At 49.0% G+C, this 22646-nt stretch overlaps 1 protein-coding gene across 4 annotated transcripts in view; it reads left to right on the top strand.

The window, feature by feature from the left end:
* LOC119003533 (uncharacterized) overlaps positions 1-22476 on the top strand; it is a 50369-nt gene extending 27893 nt beyond the window's left edge. The window contains exons 2-6 of one of the 4 annotated variants that reach the window (XM_037069980.1): positions 8223-8419; positions 17098-17222; positions 19524-19673; positions 21495-21509; positions 21610-22476. In XM_037069980.1, coding sequence (XP_036925875.1) covers positions 8223-8419; positions 17098-17222; positions 19524-19673; positions 21495-21509; positions 21610-21693 — 571 coding nt within the window. In that variant the 3' untranslated portion in view covers positions 21694-22476. Of the gene's footprint in view, positions 1-8222; positions 8420-17097; positions 17223-19523; positions 19674-21494 lie in introns of all 4 variants that reach the window. The other 3 variants (XM_037069978.1, XM_037069981.1, XM_037069977.1) reach the window with 3 other exon arrangements.
* The last annotated feature ends 170 nt before the right edge of the window (positions 22477-22646 follow it).

The following is a 22646-nucleotide window of genomic DNA, read 5'->3' as shown; positions in this document are numbered from 1 at the left end:
GATACTTGACTGACCTACAAAAGCACTCATTTCACGTAAAGTCAATAGAATTAGGAAAACTTAAACTTCTTAAAGTATGATTTTAACATTCATCTGTTACAAACTGATTGATCAAGTGATCAAATAATTAATAATTGTGTTAGCTATTTGAACATCATGATTATGACACTTCACAAAATCCACATATTTGGAATTCTTATCTCAACGCTTAGATAATCCATACTCTCTTCAGGAAACATTTCAAAACTTGAGCACAAAGTAGGCCACAAAGGACATCTCAATAAATAATAAAGAATTGGTAAAACATGCAGACTATATTCTTTGACCAGAATACAAGAAAATGAAAACTCAAGTCCCCCCCAAAATAGCCCAAAACATTTTTGTGTATTTGGAAACTAAAAATGGTTCCAAAGTATTCATTAGTCTCAGAGGAAGTCATGATAGAAATTAGAAATAATGTCAAGATGGTTTATCATGATCTGATTTTTCCCATATTATTTAGCCAGTGTGGTTTAAAATCTGGTAATGCCAGTAAAGTTGATATTGTGGACAACAGGAGACAAAAAAAAGCCTGGCTTTTAGTGGGGGAAAAAACTATTGTCTTAATTACTCACTTCACCTATTTGTCCATCGATTTTTGTGTCTAGATTTCATTCAGTGTTTCCTCTATCTTATTCCCCAGGGCTCCACTAAGTCCCGCCCCTTTGTTCACCACGGAAAACCCATCGGCACTTGACCCCCAGGGTTGAGAAACTTCCCCTGTGCGCGGAAGGCCATCATCACCCACCTGCACACTCTGGACTGCTGAGGGCACACCCCTGTTAATATTTGGAAAGGTGACCAAATGTCATCTAAAATATCAGCTGCTTTCATTTCCCACAGTAGGTTCCCCCATCTACCACCTCACATCTAGGCTGACCCCAGTAGGCTGACCTTGTTGACCTAGGCATCTCCCTACTCAGGGAGAGGGGCAGATCCGATCACCTCCCTTCAGAGTTCCGAGGAAATGGAAGGAGTAACTGGTTAGGACGGCATCTGCTTTCAGACGAGAGCAGAGCACATTTGAGCAGGGGAATGTGTTTTGCTTCACTGCTCACTTCCCAGTTCCATGTAAAACACATCCTTAAAATGCCACATGCGTCAGACACACAGGGGGAAAACACGAAGAAGTAAGCAAGCAACGCTAAAGCCCCTTCTTCAAGACTTCAGTTAGAAAGACCCAGGAATTCCATCTGCAACATTCTTCCAGGAACATCACAATGTCAACATCCCAAAGGACTCTGGAGCCCCAGATCAGTGTCTAGATCCCAGACAAAGGATGAAGGGACAGGCCCACGAATCCTGGGATTCTGTGTAAGGCCAAGGCGTAGGACACAAACGGTGAAATCCGGTCAAGGTCGTTGAGTGTGAACGCCATCCAAGAATGTCCCGTTTCACCCATTGGAAGGCCTCCCAAGTAAGAAAACCCCCAATGCCATGGGACAACGCCAGGTAATCCGCTCGCCTCTCTTTTCCTTTATGGGACCGGGGACAAGATCTGAGGGTCAGCAGCATGGTCTTTCTTAGGCAAAGGATTGGACCAGTCTGTCAGCTGGTATTTTAACAACATTGATGAGGAAATTATTACCAAAAAAAAAAAAAACAGTACATGCCCTTGTCATAGGGAGAGGGGATATGGATATTTTTCTTTCTGTACTAATTTCCTTTTATGTTGTATTAAAAATAATTTAATGAGTAAAAGTAACAATTGTATCAGACGAAATTCATTCAGCGCCCGCTAGTCTGACTAGCGGCTCACAGGGGAAAGTCCAGTGGAGAGACCCCACCCTGCGAGGAAGTCAAGGGAAAAGCATCCAACTCAGCACAGGACGCTCAGAGGTGTCGGGGGGAAAGAAGCTCGTGTCTCACTCCTCTCTTATTCTGGAGCTCAAATTCCTCCCGCTGGCAGAGAGAAATAAAAATTGCCAGTGAAGGGTAACTCGCTCTGCTCCTGTTGGAAACATTTCACTCTGAGATTAATTCAGCCTTGTCTGGGTAAATACCCTGTCAACCCAAGGCTGTTTCTCCCCGCCCTGCCAGGGGGTCACTTGTCCCCTCCTCCTTCCCAACACGGCATCTGGCAGCCGAGGGAGCTGGCATCCCCTTGCGGGAGGGGTCCTTGGAGTCCTGAGCAGCAAACCAGGCTTGTCCTTAAATGTCCTGGGCTGGTGTTTACTTAAGGGTGTCTGACCTCACTGTCCTTTGTGAATTCTCATCCTGCTGGTATCTGCTGCTGAAACCCAAGGTCTCTGTGGCCCGTAAAATCATCAGGTCCCTGTGCCTTGGTGGCCTCCTGCCTTCTTCCTGACCACAGGCCTGCGCCAGGACTCTGCTGCTCTCCACACCTTGGTGTCCCCCGACCAGGGCCGACAGGTACTCCGGGCCATGAGAGACCCTCAGCCCTGGCTGTTCCCCGACCTCCAAACCGTGGTCCACAGTGTGGAAGCAGAGGGTGAGCCAGGATGTGCTGACTCACCCCAGACCTGCTGGGCCTTCTGTGGGCCATTCTAATGCCTCGGCATCCCGACCCCAATCTCACTGAAGCCTGGGGGGGTGTGGCAGAAGGGGAAGCTGGAGGGAAGACGCAGTCGCTTCCCAGTGACCAAGCTGAGATACTCGTGCTGGCTCGACCCCCACAGAGATGGCCTCCCATCTCCCAAGGCAATGCTTTCTACGTCTTCTTCAGGTCTGGTAGAGATCACCAGTAAGTCTTTCCTCTGCCTGCTCTATAGCTTCTTAAAATTCATTGACTTTAGAAAGAGAGGAAGAGGGAGAGAGACTTCAGTTTGTTGTTCCACTTGTTTATGCATTATTGGTTGATTTTTGCATGTACCTGACCGGGGATGGAACCCTCAACCTTGGTGTAGCAGGACGACCCTCTTACCAACTGAGCTACCCAGCCAGGGCCTCTGTGCAATGGCCATGATCCCACTTAATCTAGCCTGTTCCTTTATATGCTAAAGAAAACCTCAAGGAATTTAGAAAACCCTTCCTCTCCTCACAAAGCCTCATTTGCACCTCGCTGTGGATTCAAAAAGTCACCTTGAGACTGGGCCCTGGGTCTAAGTGGCTATCTGGCATGGAAGGAGCCCTGTACTACTCGAAAGTCTGCATGGGGAAGGTCACTATTTTTTTATTTAATTGTTCAATTTAAATTTTTCATTCAATTTTAAAAAATGGTTGAGTTACAGTTGATACACCAGGAGCTCCCAGTTTGCAACCTTTGCTAGACGGTAATCGAGAAACTCCACCTCAGCACCCCACACCCCAACATGCCTCCACCCACAAATGTGTGTTTCCCGTCAGACTAACAACCATTGTGTGTGCTTGTTTAGCGTAATAGCACAGTGGACTACTGTGGGTACTGGCATGAATTAAGTATCATGCTAAGAACTTCACGTGTCATATCGTCCACTCTCCACAACAGCCCTGCAATTTACGTGTATATCATTACCCACACTTTCAGATTAAATCACTGGGTTCAAAGACGTTAGTCCCAAGCCTGAGGTCACAAATAGAAAACAGCAGAGCTCAGGGCTCAACCCAGCCTTCTCTGACTGCAACACGTAAAGCTTTTTCTATCAAAAGTAGGTGACTTTTCTTTGTACAACCCTGAGATTCTAGGCACTCCAACCAGGAACCCACGGGACAATCTATCCTTCCAAGTCAGTTACCAGTGATAACCTTGGAGAACACATTTTGCACTGCAGGCTGTTCACCAAGTACCCAAATGTTATGCTTCCTAAAAGCACTCTGGACACCTTAAGAACATCAAACAGAAAAGGAGATAAGCAAAGCAGAGCATGGGGTCAGATGTGCTCAGAGAGGCAGGCTGGTGGAAAAGCCAACTGAATCTGCTGAAAACTAATAGGAAGGCAGATACTCAGCTGAGGAAATGCTAAGAGGTGTCTCGGTTCATTTCTTCATATCTGATTTACAGAGGAATGTCATTTTAAAAGTGGCTTTTTAAAAATGGATTCCACTTGCTAATATTCAAAAGGAAAAGAGTAAATAAACAGATCGTATCATCCCCTAAGCGTGCCTTGCAAGTCCCAAGGCACGCGAATTCTCTCTTTGCATCGTAATTCTTGTCCTCCTTTCCAGAAGTTTCTGCCATCCCTCTCAGCATGAGCAGGTCTCAGACCCCCTGCACCTATATCTCACTGAGCAATTTTATGCCAGGAATAAAGTCTGGTCGGAGGAGACGTTGCGAAGGAGAAAATCCATGGTTATGTATCTCCATACGCTATGTCATTGACCAGACTCATTGCCAACCCTGGAATCATCTCTAATTTCCGACTTGTCTCAACCTCCATCTCACGTCTTCCCAAGGTTTCTATCATGACTTCTAAAGTGAAAACAATACATTAAAACACGCCTTTCAAGAGACATATTATCGCCCTGGCTGGCGTAGCTCAGTGGATTGAGCACAGGCCTGCGAACCAGACGATCGTGGTTCAATTCCCAGTCAGGGCACAGGCGTGGGTTGCAGGCCAGTTCCCTGCAGGCCAACTCCCAGCAGGGGACGCACAAAAGGCAACCATACATTGACGTTTCTCTCCCTCTCTTCTTCCCCTCTAAAGATAAATAAATAAATAAATAAAATCTTTAAAAAAGAGAGACATATTGTCAAGAGACTTCTTTGTTTCTACATAGGGCTTAGTAGTGGGTGCCCCCAATTAACAAATCCAAAAGGGCTCTCATACTCCATCTTCCTGAACAACAGCTTTTCCTCCCCCAAGAGCCCCCATCTCTGCAAGTAGCACCAGAATCCACCCTCCTGTTCAGGTCAAAACACCAGCAGGTACCTTGAGTCTCCCCTTCCCTTATCCCCTCCAGCCAATGCATAGGCAAGTCTTGCCTAGTCCACCTCCAACCGAGCAGCCCTCATTCCCACCCTCCTCTCTCTGGCTCCAGTGATGCTCTTCTAGGGTAAGCCGCCATCGCCTCTCACCTGGTTGGATGCAACCACCTCTACCTGGCCTCCCGGCTGCCCCTCCCCACTCTCCAATCTGTTCGTCATAGATTATCCAGCCTAATTAATCCTCATACAATGCAAATCTACCTATGGCATTTTCTCCCGGCTTTCCATTGCTTCAAGAATAAAATCTAAAATCCTGAACTTCTCTAATGAGGCTCTGCCTGACATGAATCTGGCCTCTCTCCAGCTCCATCCCATGTTTCTCTTCTCTCTCTCTCTCTCTCCCTACACCCACGCCCTCACCACACTGGCTTGTCTTCTCTTTGCTCAAATATTACAAGCCCTTGACTGTCTCAAAGCCTTTGCGATGGCTGTTTCTTCTGCTTAGAATACTCATATCCCAGTTTCTATTTGAATGGCTTATTCTAAGCCTTCAGGTCTTAGCTCTTTTTTTTAAATATTTTATTTATTTGTCTTTAGAGGGGAAGGGAAGGAGGGAGGAAGAGAAACATCAATGTATGGTTGCTTATTGTGCATCCCCTGCTGGGAACTGGCTCCTGACGGGAACTGGCCTGCAACCCAGGCATGTGCTCTGACTGGGAATCGAACCATGATCGTCTGGTTCACAGGCCTGCGCTCAATCCACTGAGCTACACCAGCCAGGGCTCAGGTCTTAGCTCTTGATTCATTTGCCCAACTAGCCTTTTCTACCCACCCCATCCAAAAGGGGCCCCTTGACAGTTACTTGCTCTGTCTCCCTTGTTTATTTCCCTTCGGATCTGCAATTACTTGGCTCACATACATACCAACTGACTCTCTGTTTCCACTCTACTCCTAACACCTAGCGCAGAGCCTGAGACCCAACTGGGCAGATAATGAGGATTGAATGAGGAGAGCCCACAGGCCCCACCCTATAGCCCCGGGGAAGCCCACTTCAGAGTCAAAGCGAGGGGAGAAATGTCACTGCCTTGCTGTGAAAGCCAACAGCCCGTTGAACTTATAAAAATATGCTTTCAGCTAAAATCACAGGAGATATTTTCTTACTGATCATGTGAGCTGGGAAGTAAAGACAGTAAACACATTTAATCTGAAACAGGTGGAAATTTGGTCAGCTCCCCACTGGTTGGTGGGCTCGGGCCCTTTAAAAAGCATTCTCTGCTCTTCGGCATTATCTGAGTGTAATTTTTAGACGCCAGAATGTGCTCTGGTGGCGGTCATCCACAACTCCCCGGCAGTCACTTGATGGCCCTATTCATCTTGACAAGGCAAGGCTAAGTGAGTCCTGTGGGCCCACGCTCATCTGCATACCGGCCTGAGTCCGGTAGATGATAATGCTTAGCTACAACTTTATAAACGAGCATCTCGAAGTGAACAGAGCACTTTAAGATCCTTGGATAGGGCACTAGAGACATGTATCATAACGTTTATTGAGTGTAGATTTCCTTAACGTGCCAAAATATGCCTTAGGGTTGTCCGTTTGAATGTGACAGCTTGCTAGATAAATTGGAGGTATCGGCGACCACACGCAGAGCAGATGTTCTCAGCTGACGAGTTTTGTTTTCTAAAAAACTGCTTGGCACACAAACTGCTTAAGATGGATCTTTTGAGAAGAGTGGAAGAAACGTAGACATAAATGCAGCCTTCAGAAATCCAGTTTAAACTCATAAGAGAACAACAATGCACTATTTTTTTCTTTGTACGCATTGGGGGAAAACCCAGGTTTCTGTCCAACTTACCAGAGAGGACAGCTCCATCCCTGAGTGATGGTGTTATTTCTAAATCCTTAACAGTTCTTTCTTAACTATCACCTCTCGGGTGCTGGTTTTCAGAGTAAGTTTCTTTGGTGTTCAGGAAAAAACATGAAACCCACCAATGATGTTATCACTTAGCGCTTCTGCAGATGTGCTGATTGCAAAATGCCAAAACAAAATCCTATCTTGCTCTCTGAGCCTTTACTGCAGCAGAATAGTTTTGACAAACCCCAGGTGCAACCTTCATGGGTACAGAAGCACCCCCTTGGCTCTCTGCTCCCGAGTCTGGTCGTCACTGTGAATCTGGGGCTGATTCAGCCCGTCCCCCAACTCCGACTCTCCTTCTACCCGGTTAATATTTTGAATCTGCTGGTTTTTGTTCCCTTCTACCTTCCCCAAATACTTTGTCATCCATCCTTCCATCCATTCACACATCCACCCATCTGTCTCTCCATCCGCACAGCCATTTTGCCATGCAGTCACCCAATGTGGATTGAACTAGACATAGTCCTGCCTGCTAGGGACACCCTGGTGAACAAGATCGAGTGTATGACCCCCTGGAACATAAAATCTAATAGTGGAGACAGGCATGAAAATGGACCATTTATTGCACCATCTGTCCTTACTAAAATGGAGATATCCTAAAGCTTATGGGGACCAGAGGGTGGGGACAGGTCAAAATCTAAGGGTGAGATTTGGGGAACATTATGGACCAGCACCATAAATAACACATAGGAGATGGCTACCAGGAGAGGGGTGCAGAGGAGGGGAGGAGGGGAGGTGCTACACTCTAGGCCAGAGGGACCAACACAAGCCAAGTCACAGAAGCCTGAGGGCCCGCAGCAGGTCCTGGGCATGGGGCGGTTCTGCTGGTGAAACAGCGGCAGGGGAGGTGTGGAGGGGAGGATGGAGGAGTGAGCAGGGTCCGATGGGGAAGGACCTTGTGACTTGGATGCCTGAGAGTCACTGAAGAACTGTGCGTGAAACTGCCCCCAAATATAAACAAATAATCGATACGATGGCACACGGGAAGAAAAGAAACAGAGAACGCAATTTAACACGCAGTAGATGGATCTCCCCCATAAAAATGAAATACCAGCTCTTCGATGTTTCCCGACCTTTTGTGTTTCGTCCCTGTAAGAATGGTTTTCTTTCCGTCTCTGTGTGTCTGTGTGTCCGTGTGTGCATCGGTGTGTGTGAATGTGTTTAATTCTTTGGGGCCATCACTGGAACTATTACATGTGGAACACCTGTTCCCCACTTGTCCTGCTCCCTGGGAACTATTCCCACCCTTCTGTCATTATGACTATATGCAGATGTGCGAAAATAAGCATCCATTTATTTTCCTCCCAGATTAAACACACGTTCGTGGAGTTGGGGGGTGGGGGTCCTCCTTCGGTTCCTTCCTCTTCTGACCACTTGCTGGGTCACTCCTCCGAGACTGTCACATCACTCAAAATGTCACGCCTGATGGTCCGTGTTCTGTTTTAATTTTGTTGTTTTATGTCTAGAGCTCCCCGGGAGAGGAGGAAGGAGAACATGAAGCCTGAGGAGCTGCCCGAGGGCCAGGCCCGGCCTCGTGGTCAGGTGCTGCAGCAGGGGACAGGTGCCCAGATCCCGGAGGACAACACGGAGGAGGCAGGAGGTGACAAGCCTACTGAAGAAGGCCCTCCTCTCAGCAAAACAGAACCTGGAAAAGACGCCAAGGGTAGGGCCAGCCAGGGCTACCGACCGAGTCCTGCGGCAGCTGCAGGAACCCTTCTGTTTTATGAAACGGGGTCCCGGAGCTGGAACCCCCCGGGCCAAAGGCAGATCCTATGGGACAGGAAACAGCAAAGGTTGTAAACAGAGGTTCTGCAGAGCCGCTGCTACGTAGGACAACCTCTGGCTCGAAAGCTCTAATTCCCATATTTAGTATTATCTCATCTTGGGCCAAGGAGAACAGCTTCCAGTGAAACCAAAGGCCATGCATGTCGATGAGCTCAATAGCCACATCCTGTGTCCTGGGTCCCTGAGGGTCAGCCTCGACTTTTCCATGAGAGAAACTGACTCTGGAAGGAACAGTGGAGAGCACCATCTCCAGGGGGGTGGCTTGGTTTTGGCCAGGGGCCCACAACCCCTGGCCCCCTTCGCTGCCTTTACTTCTGCAGAGTCGGGCGCTCCTATGCTGGGCTCGGTTTCTAAGCCCAGCAAAGCACACACCTGAGCCCTGGGCACATCCCATTAACGCAGGGAACAGCCACTAGACCAATGAGATATCTCAAGTACGAGGCACAAAGTATACCCCTGCCGGTGGCTCCCAAAGCTCTAGTTTACCAACCTGGAGTTAACCGTGTGGAGCAGCTTGTACTGTTTGTGCCCAGAGAGCTGGGGAAGGCATAGAGGCAAGACACCTTTGCATTTCCATCAGTTTCTCTCGCTAAAGAAAGCAAACCTTTTGCAAATATACCTCCATGATGTTCCTGCTAAATGGGTGTCATTGATAGAGGAGGGGAAAGCAAGGGGGTATTTCTCCGGTGAAAAGTTATCTTTCAGCCTCGCTTCCCAACTGGCAGATGCAACTCTTTCTGGCCATTAACACAGAGCTGTCATTTACTCCAAGTGTGAAACAGAGTGACAAACTGCAGTTGCCAAAGGGGACACATCAATTCTCCTAATTACCTTGAGAGCCCTATTCACAGAATCAGAAAGGGTGTCTAATTACATAGACACTGCTCACTGTTTGATCATCGACAGCTTCAATTCCCTAAAAAGTCGTCTTGGTTTGAGTCACATTCAGACCAATGAAAGCTGTGATGATGTCACCTGGATAAGACAGAGCTTGGAAAATGGGTCATTTGCAAAGCCCGGTCTTATGCCCCAGGACTGAAACAAGTAAATTAAGAATTGTAGGATAAGAAAAGATGCAGGGAAAACAGGAGACAGAGGGAAGTTTTCCTTGCAGATGGAGTTCAGAATGAGCCACACACTTCAAAGGCTCATGGGAGAGACTTCTGGCTACAGCTGCCTCCCAGCCCGGACACTTCTGGGGGTCCACACATGACCTGCGGCTTTCGCAGACACCGCACAGGTATATTGATTCTTCCCGACTCTTCCAGCCTTCCCAATTTATATTCCTCTCAGTTCTGTTTAGAGGTCAAAGGCTTTGTTACCTTAGTCTCCCAAAATAACCATTTATGCAAAGTCACCTAAGTGATAAGAACTTCAGGAGTGCACAGGATACAAAAAAAATGGAATCATTTGTTCATTCAGCGAATTCATGGAGCACCCACTGTCAGGCACTATTCTAGATGCTGAGAATACCTTGGTCAAGCAAATGGGTAAAGATGATCAAAGACATGCAGTGAATATGTTTTAGGGGTCTGTTCCATTCTCCAACTTCCCTCTGGCTTTGGAGAGCAATGTTGGGGCAGTGTGAACTGGAGCACCACTCCCAGCCACAGATGGTCTGGTCCGGGCCAAGTAAATCATCTCAGAATGTCAGCGCTGGCTTCCTGCAAAGGTGGGGCTTTGGATGTTTTGGGAACATTTATCCTGGGAGCCTCAGAATCTATAGTCTGCACCCATGTGAGCTCATCTGTTTCTTATTTCCCTTCCACTTGAAAGTGATTAGAATTTTCTTCCATTTGGGGGTTTCTACCCACTTCTGACCCTGAAAGGCTCAGGAAATTACAAAGCAAGTTTTCCAACAGCGTCAGACAGTCCTACACAGCTGCCAATTTGCTCTTGCTGCATCTTGTAAGCCTGGTGCATTACAAAGTCAAGGGCGGCCTGAGCTGGAGGGGCCTGCTTGCTCGTGGAATGCCCAGCTGCACAAGCAAAGTTGGCCCTCATTGCCCATTGAGACAACCCTAAACCCACAGAGGTTGTGCTGGGCAAGAGATCCTGGCAGGAAAGATCCAAACATGTAAGATGTAGAAGTTGGCAGTGGAATGGTGGAGTGTGTGTGTGTGTGTGTGTGTGTGTGTGTGTGTGTGTGACAGAGAGAGAGAGAGAGAGAGAGAGAGGGATTCAGAAATGTTTGAGAAGAAATGGGCTTGCTTGGAAATGTGCGGTTTCCACAGCAATTTTTGGAATCTCAGCACAGGGAGTAGCAGGGGTGACTGTGTCTTCAGAACCCACAGCCACTCCCCAATCAGAAAGCCACATGTTGCATGAAATGTGAACCACAACCCTTGCCTATAACCCGCTCCGGCTCAGGGGTATCTGGGGAGACGCGAGCGGTTGCACATCAAAGGGAGGGCTCGCCCCAATTAGTCAGAAGCAGAAAACACCTCATTGAGACCAATAATGAGCAGCTGAGCGCCGTGGCTGCACATGCCCACCCCAACTAGGTGGTTGAACAGAGCATGATTTTGTAGTTTGTTGTTGTTGGTTTTTTCTTTTTCCTGCAAAGGACACATGACTGAAAAAGGAAGGAGAGTAGATGGAGCAAAGGCTCAGGACGAATGGAGGCTCTGCCCCTTAAATGCTGTGTGGCTCTGTGTATCCTGTCCCAGATCTCAGCCTTGGTTTTTCCCCTTTTGCAAAACGGAGCTCATCCTACTCAGAGATCAAAGAATCACGAAGTTGGGAGAGGGCTTAGAAGCCCGTAGAGGCCGTAGTCACTACACAGAGTAGGCACTAAATACCTCTTTAATTCATCCATGAAGTCATTGCGAGGAGGCACCAACATGTGACTGTACGCTGGGATCCCCCTACAAATGGTAGGTCAGTTCATACTTACATACCACCTGCAGTTGGACCATCTACCAAGACGGGCCACTCTGTCCTTGGTAGCTGTGGCTGTTGGTACTGTGTGCAAACCCAAATACGGATCTGGCCCCCACCCAGAAACTTCCATCAAGAGTTGCAGTTCCACCCTCTTCTACAATGCAGCCCTTCAGATATTTGGGAACGACTGCCACGTCCCCATAGGGTTCATTCTTCTTCAGCCTAACTGTCCCCACCCCCTTTAGTCACGCTCCAAATAACAGAGTTTTAGGGAGTTAGCTTTCTAAAACTAAACATTCTCATCATTCTTCTCTTTCTCTGAATGAGCTGAGCTTTGTCCATGTGCCCTGAGCTGAGTTCAGGGATTCAGTCGTGATTGGACCGGCCGTGATTGGTCTGCCCCCTTTGTGGTCCAGATCCTGTGTCTGTTGTGGCAGAGGATGGCCACTCCGGTGAATGCACTGGCTCAGCGCACCCCAAACCTGGGTGTATTGTTTTAGATCTCAGACAGGTGCTCGTGTATGGGGTGCTCCGAGACAGAAAGCAAGTCCTTACTAGGTCTTCTCTGCCTGAGACAAAAGGAAACCCATCAGGCCCAAAGGGTGATTTTGGCTGCCCTACATCCGAGCCTGCATCACCGCCCATACTTCCCATGAGTCAGTACTGAAGGGAGGCATCCCTGTCCTCTCCTTCACACTGATTACAACTCTAGAAAAGGGTTCTTAAATTATGGCAAAGATGCTGAGTTCTTCCTTGTGCGTGTTAACACTAGACAGTTTACCAAGTGTTTTCAAATACCTTGTGATATAGATTTTTACATCAGACAGAATTGCATTGGACCTGAAGGAACAGAAAGAAAAAAATCACCAACAGAAAGAGAAGTATATTTCACCCATATGACACAATGTCTAGAGGAAGGCGGTGCAGAGCTGGTAGGTGGCTCCATGATGGCAGCAGAGACCCAAGCCAGTCACATAGCTTTCTACTTCCCTTAATCCTCATGTTCTCAAGATGGCTGCTCACCTCTGTGCATCACACCCATATCCCAGGTGCACCAGAAATCAATAACTTTCCAAGATCCCCCTACCCACCAATGAATGTTCACACATACACACAGTGGAAAAGCTGATTTAAAATGTACCTTACTACTAGAAGTAAAAGCTAGCCTTTCTTTAAGGAAAGGTGCCTTTAATAATCATGATGGTCTAAACTCTGAATCTGCTCAGAAAAGAGGCAATATCCTCTCAGTGGGAACAAAGAAGACTGGTGTCACCGTGTGACCAAGGCCATGCTTCTTTCTTTCCTGAGGTGTCTTTGATGTTCAGTAAATAGGCCTGTGTGCTCCAAGTCCTGATTACTAAAGTGTCAGCCCTTCTGGGCACCACTTGCATCGGTGTCAACTTGAGGGGCAGCTGGGAGTGCGGATCTAAAAACATACCCTTTCCGCGCCTCTGGCTCTGATCTTCACTGTGTGCAGAAACCGTACATGAGGTCTGCTGCCTCTAATCCACTTCATTTGACAAAGCAGTAAGTAGGCTTTGGAGCCAACCCTGGTTCTGTCCCAGCGCACAGCTCACAGAAAACCCGCGAGCCAGTGCAGAAGAGCCTCATTTTACGAACAGAGGGCAGTGTCGTGGCTGAACAGCGCGGGATCAGAAATGCCAGGGTTTGACCCACAGCTGCACCAGTTCCTAATGTGCGTCCTGGGCCAAGTTCTTCAGCTTCTCGGCGCCGTGATTCCTTCATTGGTGTGTTCGTTTGCTATTGCCATGTAACCAATTATCACAGACAGAGCAGCTTAAAACAACACCCGCTTAGGGGTTAGGGGTCTGGCCACAATTTAGCGGGGTCCTCTGCTCAGCATCTAATAAGAAGTTCAGGGTCATTGGCTGAATTCTTTACTTACAGCCTTAGAACTGATGGTGGCTTGCTTTTCCAGCAAGACTTGGGTGTAACCTCTCAACCCCCTTTTAAAGGGCTCACCTAATGAAGTCCGGCCCACCCAAGATAAGCTCCCTCTTCGTTGGTTTAAAGTCAACTGATTAGGGACTGTAATTACATCAGCAAAATTTCTTCCTCTTTGTCACATTTAACAGAATCATGAGTGAAACCCCATCAGAGTCATAGGCCCCACCCACACACAAGAGGAGGAGGTCATACAGGCAACGCCTAATCAGGGCAGAATCTTGCGGCCATCTCCCAATTCTGGACCCATCTCGATGGCTGCCTCGAAGACTAATCGAGATGGTAACAGTACGCACCCAGCAAGCTGCCGCTCCTGTAATTATTTTAGCATTTTTGAGCATCTGTTACATGGCTGGCTCCATAGTAGGAGCCAGGAATTTGGAATACGATCACGCCAACATTGCTTTGAAAGAAATCCCGGCATTTCTCGAACACAAATAGTCCCCCACCCCGGCCTGCCCCATGCAAAACTGGCAAACAGCCATGAAGCTTTAATCCAACTAAATGGCTTTTGGAGACAAAGACTCGGAGATTTCTTGGCTTGTGAAAAAGCCTCTGTCAAAAAGAAAAAGTGCTGACTTCCATCAAACACTGTAATCCTCAGGATTATCCTCTCGACCCTCCACAGCCGCCTGCTGTGACAGCTGAGTCGCAGTCAGAGAAGCAGCTATGGCTTCCGCACCAATGCCTTCAAACTCTCCCTCGCCCAGGGCTTTTAGCCGTGGCTGCACACATCTGAATCTCCCGGATGGCCCAGGGAAGGTCCCATCTGCCAGAATTTGGATACATTTGGCCCGGGGCGTGCCCTTGCCTTGGAATTTTTTAAAACCCCACGTTCCAGGAGTCTCCAACCCACCACCAGGGACGAGGGCCCGCTGCTGGAGCCAACACAAGAGTGTTCTGAAAGCTCAATTCCCCTTGAAGAGAAACTGCTGAAGACCTGACATGCCAGAGACGTGCGCAGCGATAAAGCACGTTTCCACTGACTTCCAGCAAGGAAATTGAAATGCAACACAGGTCGTACTCTTTCAAGCCACTCTGCCGTTTTAGCAGACAGCTTACCTACTGGCTGGGAGGGTGTTGAGAAATGATTAAAATGCCCACATAACCCAGAAAGTGGCTGGTGCTCAGCATTTAGTGTTTCCCCGGTCACCTGCTTGTATGAAGCACCCACTGTGTGCCAAACTTCCTCCCCCGTGCTGGGGTTTCAAAGATCAGTAGAACCCAAACTGCGCCTCTGAGAGCTCAGCGTGTAATTCCAAGATGCAAAGATGCCCTTTTTCTGCACCAAAGAAGTGCTGTCAGGAGGGAGGGCATGGAGCTCATTTTTAGGTTATGAATAATCAGTTTTACAGCTTTCTTAGTCTCCGATGACTATGGAGATTTCTCTCCAGGGTTTAATCACTTCCAGTCCTTCTCCCCCCATCATCACCCCCCTCAGAGAAAAATTATTACCAAGGATAAGAACTGGAAAATTGCCCAAAGGCCATAATTCTTTCACAAGGAAAAAAAGAACCTCAGGAAGCAGCAGCTTCTTCTTCCCCGACCCCTCCCAACCCCCAGGTCCTTCTCCCCTTCCAAGGGGCAGGCGGGCTCCATGACCCAGGGGGAGCGCATGCTGAGCTTGGTGGGGGCTGGCTCCTTCTACCTGCTGGCTGGTCCCTGCGGGATGATTGATTGCAGATGCAGAATTAAGCAGGCGCTATTGACTGAGGAGGATTTGGCAAAGCCCGAGGAAGCGGGATTCCTCTTTTAAGGAAACACGGAGCCAGTGGCAGCTGTTTGGGACAGCCACGTGTGGTCTGGTGTTGGAACCTGAAGGCTGGACTGGGTTCGCCTTGGGTCTAAGGGGGAACTTCTCCCCCAGGATGTCACACGCTCCTCCAAAGCCCCGAGATGCAACCCAAGAGACAGTTCAGCTGGAAGGAAGCCCAAGGGGTTTCGCCCCCTTTCACCTGCTTTAAAAACACTTGACTGAGAGCCTGTTCTGGTCCAGACATTGTGCTGGGCTGGGCTAGTTCCTCACCACCCCACTCCCACCAGGGAAAGCTGTAAAACATCGGAATTCCACTATGATCTCAAGAAGTGTTTTGGCTGACCCCAGAAAAAGTCACTCTGAGTTATTTTTTTTATACCTCCTCTGACATCCTAGGGAAACAGCTATGTGAAGCTTACTCCATTCCCTGTTTTTAAATTCTGTTGGGAGAGCAATGCTTCACTTCTGGCCGCCGGGAGCTTTCAGGGACCACACCAGCAAACACCACCCTGGTTCCCCACGTGACTCTCCACATCAGCTCCTAAAATTTGGGGAAAAGGAAATGAGCTCCACTCAAGGTCACGGCTTACAGAGTAAAACCTCAAAGGAAACTGAGAGACACATCTTGCCATTATTTACCCCTTCAGTGCATATTTGTGGGAGCTACAGAACTCTGTTTGACAACATTGGGAAGTTAGGTAACACTGAACCGAGGCAGAATTGCATCACGCCCCAAAAGTCAGTCAGCACAGAAATGAATGACTGAGGGGCAGTGATAACTTCCTTTACTCTAGGAGTTGGGTCTTGTCTTCTTTCTTCCTTGCTTTCTTCCTTTTCCTTCCTTCCCTTCCCTTCCCTTCTCTCTGTCTCTCTCTGTCTGTCTCTCTCGTTTAATAGAAGGGAGCCTTGTATTCCTAGGTTGGTGTTAAGTGTGGTCACACTTCCAATCTAGAATATGAACTGGATGCCTTCGAAGTCCGTTGGCCCTACATTTTGTAATTGACTTAGGCCAGCCAGCCTGGGCTTGGTTTGTTTAAGGCCTGATCACGGTCCAGATGTCCAGCTTGCATATGGGTGTTGACACGGCTGAGGACACTTCAGAATGCTCACTTCCATTCTGGAAACCAGCACTTGCCTCCTTGCAACAGGGGGCATATCGGGGCATCGCTAATGTGGGGGTCAAAGTACAGCCTGTGGGCCGACTTTGTCCCTCGACCTGTCCTTGGATGGCTTGGAACCGAGGAATGGTTTTTCCATTTTTAAATGGCTGAAAAGAAAATCAAAAGAGTAATATTGTGTGACACGTGAAAATTACGTGAAACTTTATGGTGCCCATAAATAAAGTTTTATTGGAACTTAGCCACACCTACTCATTTACGTGTCATCTGTGGCTGTTACTGTGCTGCAGTCTGGCCTGTTTCTGCCTACAGAGCCCACGTGACCCAGGAAGCTTGAAATATTTGCTACCTGACCCCTTACAGAGAGAGTTTGCTCATCTATGTATGAAAGTAAAAGAACAATTCTGCACAAATGCAGGAACGTGAGAGGGTCGCATAATTCATTCTTCAGTTAACCTAATTAAACGGCCATTTGGAGCCCCTAATGATCCTCTCTCTCAATTAACCCCCCAGAGTAAAAATGAACTCAACTCACGTGTCCTTAGCAAAACAATGTACCAATACGGCACCTGGCAAAGAGAATGGCCACCATGCGCATCACATTCCAGCTTCCAGAAAGAGCAAGTCAGCATATCCCGTGGGTTCCATTTATGGCCTAACTGGAGCTTCCACTCTGGGCCCTGGGTTGAGGGTCTGTTCCCTACTGCACAAGCCTCTTCCGTGTTATGCTGGGGTCAGACCCAGAGAAATCCACCCTGGCCTAGCCAGCAATCGGTGAGCCCTGTGCATGGGATTCCACAGTGTGGCCTTCCTTTCCCTGTCTCCTCTGAACAGACTGGAAGCTACCAATGCCCCTGGAACCTGTTTATCCACCATCAGCCTCGAGTCTGAGCACCAACGCTGTGGGACGAAGCTGGGAACTGTCTCCTCCCATTGCAAAGAGCTCCCGGATACACAACGTGAGTCTTCCAGGGGCCCCTTTTCGCCCTATCCTTTGCAGACTGAGAAGTGAGACTCAGGCCCGTTCAGGAGTCAGCTGAGATGCTATGGCTGACAAAAACTCAAGGAGCAGGAGTAAATGCTTTCTCTTTACCCTTGACCTCCTCCCACTCCCATCACCCCCTGCCTCCAGGTAAGACCAGTGAGGAGAAAGGAATAGCCCCAAGCACAGGCCATACATAAGGCCTTGTGACTCTCATCAGCCCTCCCCAGAAGAAAAACATCCTCAAAATCGGGCAGTTTTCTGATGCTCCAAATGGTCCTTTCCAGCCCAGGTCCTTCTCAATGGCTGCAGCATCTCCACTGTGTGAGGTGCAAGTCTTCACCCCCACCTCTCCCTCCGGTTTACAGGTTCCTGTAGCTTTGTGGGAAAGAGACGTTTGTGGAATGTTTGGTGGTGATCTAATCCTTTCCCCCTACTCTCTTAAAACCCAGAATGGCCTTCAAAACAATTTCCCGCTGTATGGCGACCCTCTGTTGAGCACTTTGTACAGGACACGTCATCCATCTAAGATGGGTAAAACACAGGCCCCGCATTCGAGGGCCCTAGAGTGTAGTTGGGACATAACTGGGTGGGGAGACACCTGCAGTAAGGTAAGTGGGGGGCACAGACCCTAGGGGTAAATGGTTTGGAAACCCAGAGGAGGAGGAGCTAACTCTGGGGGCCAGACAGGCCTCTGTCGGAGGTGACCCTTCCTTGGAAGCCCCAGCCCAGCGCTGGAAGGTGAGTAGGAAAGACAGGAGAGGAACAGAAGGGGGCCAGGGGCCAGGCAGAAAAGGAGGCACATGTGAACTGGGCTCCTCCATTAAAAATGTGATGGTGGTAGTGATGACAATGACGATGACCTTTCTAAAGACGGGCAGCATGACAAGTCAGGGAAAATGTGACTAAAAGCTCCGGAGGAACCCAGGGATGGAGGCCTCCCCACCTTTCACTGCAGACCCAGCTCTGCTCCCAGTCAGCTCTGGCCCAATTCGGGGGAAGCGGGCTGGTCTGGCCCCAGGGAGGTCCACTGGGGTCCAGCTGTCTCCAAGGTGGACTCTGGGAGCCGCCTTCCTTCTGCCAGAGTCACCACCCTGAAGCTACATGTGTGAGTTTAAACTGGATGCAAGAGAAGGTGACAGAGACCTCGGGAGAGTCCTCTCACCTTGCCGGATCTCAGTTTTTCCACCTGGGATGTGGGACATGGACCTGTAAAATCCCTAGTGGCCTCCAATTTTGGTCAGCTCCCCTGTCCCCGCCTGCCTACAGACCTGCTATCGTGGTGCCCGTCTGGCACCCTTACGGTCAACACTGGAAAAAATAACACACATTCATTTCCTGCCGCGTGGGAGGCAGGAAATGGCCCAACCCCCTAATTGGCATGAGGTTCCTGTGGGGTGTCCAGCCACCCACTCCTCAGCACACTCTCACTTCCCAGGTGTCTCAGCCAGAAAGGCGGGCACACTCGGCCATCAGCAGCTGGAATCCATCCTTCACCGCCACCTTGACAAACATAACCCTGTCTCGGGGTGGGGGTTGTAGTAGGGGGGGTGGGTAAAAGAATCAATTTGGAGAGAGAGACAGCCTCCTCTGCATTTGCTGAGCCTCCTCTGCATGCAACAGGGAGCCGAGCATGTCTGGGCTGGGCCCTGCAGTGTAGAATCCAGACTGGCCATCACTCTCCCTCTGGCCAGACATGGGCAGAGCAAGAAGCGGTAGCAGCTCTGGAGGAGAAACTGATGTGCAGGCAGACGGCAGGGCTCTGTAGTCCGTGCAAAGAGGTGAGGCCAGAAGAGAGGAAGCAGGGGAGGGTGGGATGCCCGGGCACTGGGAAACCCAGCTAAGAGTAAGCATCAAAGCAGCAGTGGGCACCTCCCCTCCGTGGCACAATCACACATCGGATCCTGCCTTCTGGAAAGATGGCCTTCGACTGATGCCATTCTTGATGGCATGCCAGTTTCCCACGGATCATGCCATTCCAAGGCTGGAAAGGCCCTTCATTGCTAACCCACCTTGGAGGTGGGTGGTGGGTTGAGGTCCTAGAGGGAGTGGCACAGTCACAGCGAGAACTCGGTGCCCTGACCCTCAATCTCCCAGGCGGCCCCAGCAGCTCATGGCCCTGTGTGCCGCCTCCTAAGGCTACAGGAAGTTCAGAAAGGCGAATGCAGTCCCCACAGTGAACGAGAGGCGTGAAGATGAGCTGCCTGTTTTAAACAGTTCACCCCTTCTTGCAAGAGCCGGTGGGGCCCTGCAGGCAGACATGGCCCATCTGCCCCAGCAGGGCCCTTTCTGGGACTTCCTGGACATGAAAATGGAGAAGAGACTGGCCTGCCGGAAGGAGCGTCGCAGTCGCTGTGGAGACATCAACGTGCACAAACGCTATCAGCTGGGGCAGGTCTTCACCCCTTTCCAGGCCCTCGCCACCACGGTGAGCAAGCTTTTCTTCTGAAAAGGGTTGCAAAGGTCCTTGGCTGAGATCAGTGACAGGTCAGTTCTGGCCACACAAACACTGCCCAGCCAACCACCCCAAACTCAGCGGCTTACAATCACAGGCATCCGTGTTTCTCACTCACTAGTCTGCAGAAGAAATAGCCTCCTTCCCCTTTTGTTTACAGTAAGCTCCTAGGGAGGAGGGAATAGAGAATTGAAAACAGTAATCTCATCGGCCACAAGGGAATGACTCTGACCTACCTGAAGGTCGGGGACTCGGGGTTTAGGGGAAGATCTGCAGGCAGAGGGTCACCATTGTGGTGTTCAGAAATGCTCACTCCAAGGGGAGGAAAATGTCTTGGGGAAGAAGAGGATTTGGGGGATTAAAAAAAAAGATGGTTCTGGTTCCCATTCCTTCGTCTCACCTCTTACCTTCTGGGCCCAAGTCAGTTCAGGTGGGACTGACTATTCCCAAATGCATTTCCTGAAAACTGTTACTGTTCTGTCTTTGTGATATGTTCTAGCTATACAGTCTCGTGATTCTAGAGATTGGGTGCACATAGGAATCACTGGGGAATCCTGATTCCAACGTAGGGTCCCAGTTCCAAGGGTCTTAGACGAAAATTCCTTGGCATTTTCTTTTTTAACCTGTTCTCTCTCCGCCACTTTCATGCATCGTGGCTCAGTCTTTGCCTCCCCAACCCTATTCACATCATCAGCACCCCTAAGTCTGAAGGGGGCCCGTTGTTCAGGCCATTCACAGCTCCAGGGTGCACCTTCCACTCATCCGCAGTTCTCATCCTCTTCTGAACTTCGGAACCTCCTGGCTCATTAGCCATGGGAATGGCTTCAACGCCCAGGCTCAGTGCCTCCATGCCCAGGCTTCCACCCCATGCCAAAGAAATCAGAGGCTTTGGGGGCAGGTCCCAGGCACCAGCAGGTTTTAAAACTCTCCTGATAGGATGACTAACCCACTCAGTTTTCCCAGCACTGACTTTCACACTTTCCCAGAATTTTCCATCCTTTAGCACTAAAAGTCCTGAGTCCCAGGAAGTCCCTCCATTCTGGTTTTAAAACTAAAAGCCTCAAGTCTTTGGAATTTGTGCAAACCAGATGGTTGATCATTCTAGGCACATGTGATTTGCATGCATAGCCAAGTTTAGATCGACTGCTCTCTGAACTTTCTGGAAACTAGCCCTGATCTATCCGTTCACTGGCCAACATTCCTTAGGCATATGCACAGCCCAGAACTGAGAACTCTAGAGGGATGGGAATCTCAGGAATGGAATGGAAATCTCAATCCTATCCCCTAACAAGCTTCTAGTCTGTTAGGGAAACCAAGCCATGAGCCAAACCATGCCGCAAACACACATGTACTGAAACATTAATAAGAACGGCTCCATAAATTGACAGGCCCAGAAGGAACTGAGTGCTATCCAAATCTGAGCTGCTTTCTGCTGACTCCAACCCCCCACCCCCAAGGTCTTGCTGACGAACAAAGTCTGCAGTTCGGAACCCCCTCTGAACTCACGGTGCCACTTGGGAAGAGCAGATCTTCCATGTAGGGGAGCAATCATACCCAGGTATCGAGTTTTTACTACGTGCCAGGCATAGCGCTAGAGACTTCCCCAGTCCTGATCCTTGTGGCCTCACCTTATTAACCTTGTTCTATCGTTGAGGAAGCAAAAGATGAGACGTGGTAAGTAACTTGCCCAAGATTATCATCAGTCAGTGGTGAAGCCAGGATGAGCCTATTGTGCTGGAACAGATGCTCCTGAGCCCCACGTGTCATTTCATCGCCTATTTCTCTGCCCTCTAGGAGATGCAAAGGCTGGTATGTCCCCGAGTCCTGCCCATGATTCCGCACATGCACAAAATGGGCATTTTGTGCACCAACGAAAGGAATCTCCAAGATTTATCTTTGTCTTCCACAGAGCTGGGCTTGGGAAAGGATGACAACAGCCATGAGAAAGAGAAATCAGCAAGTCTCATTAAAGTGCCTTTATTCCCTCCAATAGATAAAGCAGCAAAATATAATAACATGAAATAATAAAAATTATGAAACTATGTTCTGGCCCTTTGCTGCCAGGCTTTGCTTCAAACCATTTAAATCCCATGGACTCAGGAATGCTGAAACGTTCTCAAGCCTGACTTAACATTTGGACAAGTTAAGGAATTCCACCAATGTGTCCCTATGAACATTTTGGGGAGGGTGAAACAATTAGAAGATGCTATACCCAAGTAGGACTGAATCTTCAGTAAGTATACTTTTCTCAAAAGTCTAAAAAGATGGGGAGAGGCTGGTTATAGTTGAATAAGTCAAAGACTCTGCTTTTTCCATCCTTCTGGTCTACCATCCCCAGAGTGTTGGATGCTAACCTCAGGGTTAGTTCCTCATGATCACAAAATGGTTGCCACTGCACCAAATACCACATCTTCACATGAGCACACCAAACACTAGAAGGCTAAAGTTTCTACTCATGCTACACACACATACACACATCCAGAAAGAGAACCTCTCCCAAGAACCACTCATCCAATTTCCCAGCCATTCTCCTTGGTCAGGATGGTGTGCTTTACCCATAGCATAACCCCAAGTGAAGCTGGGAAGGTAAATATTGGGTATGTACTGGAAGGCAAGTTCTACCTTCAGGAAAGGAAAGTAGGACAATGGCTGGTGGGAAGTAACGTCTACCAGCAGAGGAAGTCAAGGACTCACTCAGTTCCCTTCCTACAAGGACCCATGGCAGCTGGCTGCCTAATGCCACCCCTGTCACTACTCTCCCTGCCCCAGACAGATTTGCCTTGGTCCATGATTAAGATTTGCAATGGTCCAGGCAGATTTGCAAGGTCCATGGGGGACAGGTTAGGAGCAATGCAGGGCGTGGGTGGTAGACTCCTGGTCTGGTGAGAAGCCTGGAGTTGGTTCACGTTCTGCCACTTCTGACGTTGGGACCTTGGGGAAGGTGCT

The sequence above is a fragment of the Sturnira hondurensis genome, unplaced genomic scaffold (genome assembly GCF_014824575.4).
Source record: "Sturnira hondurensis isolate 20B ecotype Veracruz unplaced genomic scaffold, ASM1482457v3 Scaffold0018728, whole genome shotgun sequence".
Classification (NCBI taxonomy): domain Eukaryota; kingdom Metazoa; phylum Chordata; class Mammalia; order Chiroptera; family Phyllostomidae; genus Sturnira; species Sturnira hondurensis.
The sequence above is the reverse complement of the archived record's forward strand: the minus strand, read 5'-3'. Positions and strand labels throughout refer to the sequence as shown.